The sequence below is a fragment of the Otolemur garnettii genome, unplaced genomic scaffold (assembly GCF_000181295.1).
Source record: "Otolemur garnettii isolate 467f Iridium unplaced genomic scaffold, OtoGar3 scaffold00268, whole genome shotgun sequence".
NCBI lineage: Eukaryota > Metazoa > Chordata > Mammalia > Primates > Galagidae > Otolemur > Otolemur garnettii.
Window position 1 is genome coordinate 545,634 of NW_003852663.1, and position 4,409 is coordinate 550,042.

At 41.3% G+C, this 4,409-nt stretch overlaps 2 protein-coding genes across 4 annotated transcripts in view; both read left to right on the forward strand.

Moving 5' to 3' along the window:
• The window catches only part of ARMCX4 (armadillo repeat containing, X-linked 4), a 7,950-nt gene extending 6,186 nt beyond the window's left edge, over positions 1 to 1,764 (forward strand). The window contains exon 2 of the mRNA XM_023508728.1: positions 25 to 1,764. Coding sequence (XP_023364496.1) covers positions 25 to 1,416 — 1,392 coding nt within the window. The 3' untranslated portion in view covers positions 1,417 to 1,764. The remainder of the gene's footprint in view (positions 1 to 24) is intronic.
• ARMCX1 (armadillo repeat containing, X-linked 1) overlaps positions 1 to 4,409 on the forward strand; it is a 58,062-nt gene that overhangs the window by 9,010 nt on the left and 44,643 nt on the right. For all 3 annotated transcript variants that reach the window (XM_023508725.1, XM_023508726.1, XM_023508727.1), the window contains one exon: positions 3,655 to 3,830. The gene's annotated coding sequence lies outside the window, so the exon portion shown is untranslated. The remainder of the gene's footprint in view (positions 1 to 3,654; positions 3,831 to 4,409) is intronic.

Sequence of the window (4,409 nt, forward strand, 5' to 3'; positions counted from 1 at the left end):
GCTGGGGCTGGGGCTGGGGCTGAGGCTGAGGCTGGAGCTTGGGCTGAAGCTGGGGCTGGGGCTAGGGTAGAGTCTGCAGTAGGGGCTGAGGCCAATATGGGTACTTGGTCTTGGGATGGAGATGCAACCATTATAGGGTTTAGGCTTGCAGCTGAGGAAGAGGCTGGAGCAGCGTTCTGGACTTTAACTGAAGATGTAGATGAGGATGAGCTAAGTAGAGAGTCCAGCCCCGATATTGAGGAGATCAGTTTAAGGTCTTTGTTTTGGGCTGAGAGTGAGAATAGTAATGAGTCCAGATCCAAAGGTGAGAGAGATGTCAATTTTGAGTCTGGGCCTGGGGATAAGGCCAACATCAAGGATAAGTTTGAAGCTGCTGGTGGAGTTGATATAGAGTCTTGGTTCTGTACTGATAATGAAAATAGAAGTGATGACAATTCTGCACCTACGGCTGATGCCAAAAAGTCAACTGAGTCAAGAGGTATATATCCATCCATGGTCCCTGGGGCAGGAATGGGATCGTGGGGTGGAGCCATGATCTGGTCGGAAACGAGGTTTCCACACCACATTGTGGCCCAGTTCTCAGCTGAGCAAGGTTTCTCCCAAGCTGAGGAGAAATTTCGAGCCTGGTCCTGCAACTGTAAAAAAGAAGGTGATATGGATCCACAAGATCTTGAAAAACTGATTTGCATGATTGAGATGACCGAAGATCCTTCTGTTCATGAAATAGCCACTAACGCTCTGTATAACAGTGCTGACTATCCTTTTTCCCGTGAAGTTGTTCGTAATGTAGGTGGAATCTCAGTTATTGAAAGCTTGCTCAATAATCCCTACCCCAGTGTTAGGCAGAAGGCCTTAAATGCACTGAATAACATCTCAGTGGCTGCTGAAAACCATAGGAAGGTTAAAACATACTTAAACCAAGTATGTGAAGACACTGTCACCTATCCCTTAAATTCAAATGTGCAGCTGGCTGGACTAAGACTGATAAGGCACCTGACTATTACCAGTGAATATCAGCATATGGTCACAAATTATATTTCAGAATTTCTTCGTTTGTTAACTGTGGGAAGTGGAGAGACTAAAGACCATGTTTTGGGAATGCTTTTGAATTTCTCTAAGAATCCATCTATGACAAAAGACTTGCTCATTGCCAATGCACCAACATCGCTGATTAACATTTTTAGCAAGAAAGAGACAAAAGAGAATATTCTTAATGCTCTTTCACTATTTGAAAATATAAATTACCATTTTAAAAGAAGAGCAAGAGCATTTACGCAAGATAAGTTCAGTAAAAATTCCCTTTATTTCCTATTCCAACGACCTAAAGCATGTGCCAAGAAACTTCGAGCCTTAGCAGCGGACTGCAATGACCCTGAGGTGAAGGAGAAAGTTGAGCTATTAATAAGTAAACTCTGATTGGCTGTATGTTACCAAACAAATTTGAGTAATATTTTGGTTTTGCACCCTGGAAATAATGCACACTGTAAATTGCATTATAACTTTCAAGACTGATGTTACCTATGATGGTCTATAGCTGGACCATTTTACAACACTAAATGAATTCAAACTTGTACTGAAAATACATGTGTTGATTTTTATCTTGTCTGGATTGAGATATTTTTAGTATGCTTCATGAGCAGAAACTGAACTGATTCTTCATAAGTAAGGTAATCTTTGGTCCTTTGTGTGGACTTATGTTTATACATTTAAGACTTTATTTTTATGTCATCAATAAAGTTGTGTGTTTTAAGCAGCAGAAAAAAAGTCATTGTCCTTGTCCTTGAGTTTGGTCAATTGGTGTGCAGGATGGGTCCAAGCTGGGGTGGGGACAGGAGTGGTGACTGGAGATTGGAAAACCAGTTAGAAAGTCACAATAGTCCAGGCACGAGATGACCAAGGTGACTGCAGATTGGAAAATTAGTTAGAAAGTGACAACAATAGTCCAGGCACGAGATTACAAAGGCATGAAATTTAACTGGTGGCCATGGGAATGGTAAGGAGAGAATTGAAATGAGAGACCCTTTGAACCAATAAGTGCTGGGAGTGCAGGGATCTATTCTGGGGACATACATGGAGGGCCAATTTTATTTTAGGGGCCTAGGACATTTGATAGGAAAACATCCTCTTTCTTATCCAATTATGGTGTCTATGTATGTGAATTAGATAGGTATTTGAAATAACAAGAATAAAGAATAAGTTTTAGTGCTTATATCAGATTTCTTCTCTGATGTTGGTTAAGGTGGGTCCTTTATGAGCCATGGAGAGTGCTGTTGGGATCCACATGGGAAAAGATCCCCCTGTCTTCCACCTCAGTGTTGGTGAGAGTTGTGAGGGCATGGGGGGAGGGTACTCTCAAACTGTAGGTGGAAGTGTACATTGATACAAAGGCATTTGGCATACAGGTTTCAGAAGCCTTCAAGATATGCATACCCCATTGACCTGGTAAATCCAATTGTAGAAATTTATCCATAGGAAATAATTACAGTACAACCACCATAGTTGACCTCCTCCTTGAATTGGCCTAATTTTCATAGACCAGACATGTACCACATATATGTATCAGTCAGGCAGCCTTGTTCCTTATGTTGACCACCTCTGTATGTTGACCAATTTGTTATAGTCCCTTGGGTGGTCAATGTACAGCGATTCTACTGTAGTTGGCTTGTATAAAGCTGTACATCTTCAAACTGTCTTGAAGGGTGAAAATTGTAAATAACCCAAGTGTCTCAAAATAGGCAGTTGGCTAAACAAATTAAGGTATGTCTACACATTTAAATATTCCACAGCCGTTGAAAATATTGATGGAGATCTACATTTATTTACATGGAAAATTCCATTTATAATATTCAGTGAGAAATAGATGGTAAAACTATATACCATACTTTTTGGTGGAGAACAGTATGTATCTAAATTATATATAAACTTTGGTGGACATTCTGAGAGTGTTAATAGTTTTCCCTGGGTGTTAGACTGATGGGTGCTTTTTTTTTTCTTTTCTTTTTATTTTTTCCTCAGAGGGGATAAGATTTCACAGATGGGTGGTTTTATCTGTTTTTTCACTCATTTTTACTTTTATGATATTTATATAATAAACAGGGATTTCTTGTATAATTTACCAAAAAGGAAAAGGTTGGGTTCAGCCTAGACAGGCCTGTCAATAGTAGTTGAGGGTTTGGGAGCAAAAATACAAATAGAGGCTTACACTATTTATTTCCAAATACTTGGAAAGTATAACTTCCCATTTTTAATACATACTATTTCAATAAAACTATAAGTATGAACATTTAAATATGACTATGTTAAAAATATGGCTACTCATAATTCTAGCATGTGATGGCCACCAATTTTCTGCTGAAAAAATAATGATATCATGTTTGTGGTGGATTCTGCCATCTGCTGCCCTGATCCCCTTGAGAATAAAGAGCTTATTATTTCAGTTGCTTGGAGTGCTGCCAGCAGATGGTCTTCAGCTGTCAGCCCTCTTCAGGATTTTCCTCAGATGAAGAGAGAGAGCCACCTCCCCCCAAGGTTATACCCCGTTTCTAGGGGGTATTTCACATCCAATGACTGATGGACATGGCCTTCTTGCTCCAAATTGGGACAGCTTAACTTCTCCCTCTGTCCAATCCTGCTTCCTTCTTTTCCCTTCCGCAGGTGTTGATTCCCTAATAAAAGCCCTTCACGCTGAAATCTGTCTCTGAGTCTGCTCCCTGGGAAGCCAACCTGCAACAGTCGGTACAAGAAGAGGTGCAAGAAAGCAAACACTGTGACGAAATTTTGGAGATGAATCACCTGCTGCCAAGCTGGCAATGAGGATTTCATCATTGGTGGTAGGTGGAGTAGGTAGGCCTCTGGAGCAAGGTGCAGAGCTGTCATTGGTGGTGAACTGGGGTGGCATACTGGTAGAAGGGAACACATTAATTAGTGCCATGTATCAGACCTTTGAGAAATATGTGGGAAATATTAACTATAAGGAAGGTCAGAAAATTGTGTGGCTATTGCTAAGCTTTTCTGACCTCTAGAAAAGAATAATAAAAACCTGAATTACGTTAATCTACAATTAAAAGCTACATTTGGAAGCCAGAGAGCTTCATTCATAGCATATAAAGAGACTCTTACCTTTTCCAGGCAGAGGGTAGAGAAATCTGAGGACCAGACCCAGGACTTATTGAAAGCAAGCTTCAAAGAAAGTTAAAATTCCAACCAAGGGGCTCGGCACCTGTGGCTCAAGTGGCTAAGGCACCAGCCACATACACCCAAGGTGGCGGGTTCGAATCCAGCCTGGGCCGCCAAACAACAATGACAGCTACAACCAAAAAATAGCCGGGTGTTGTGGCGGGTGCCTGTGGTCCCAGCTACTTGGGAGGCTGAGGCAGGAGACTCGCTTGAGCCCAGGAGTTGGAGGTTGC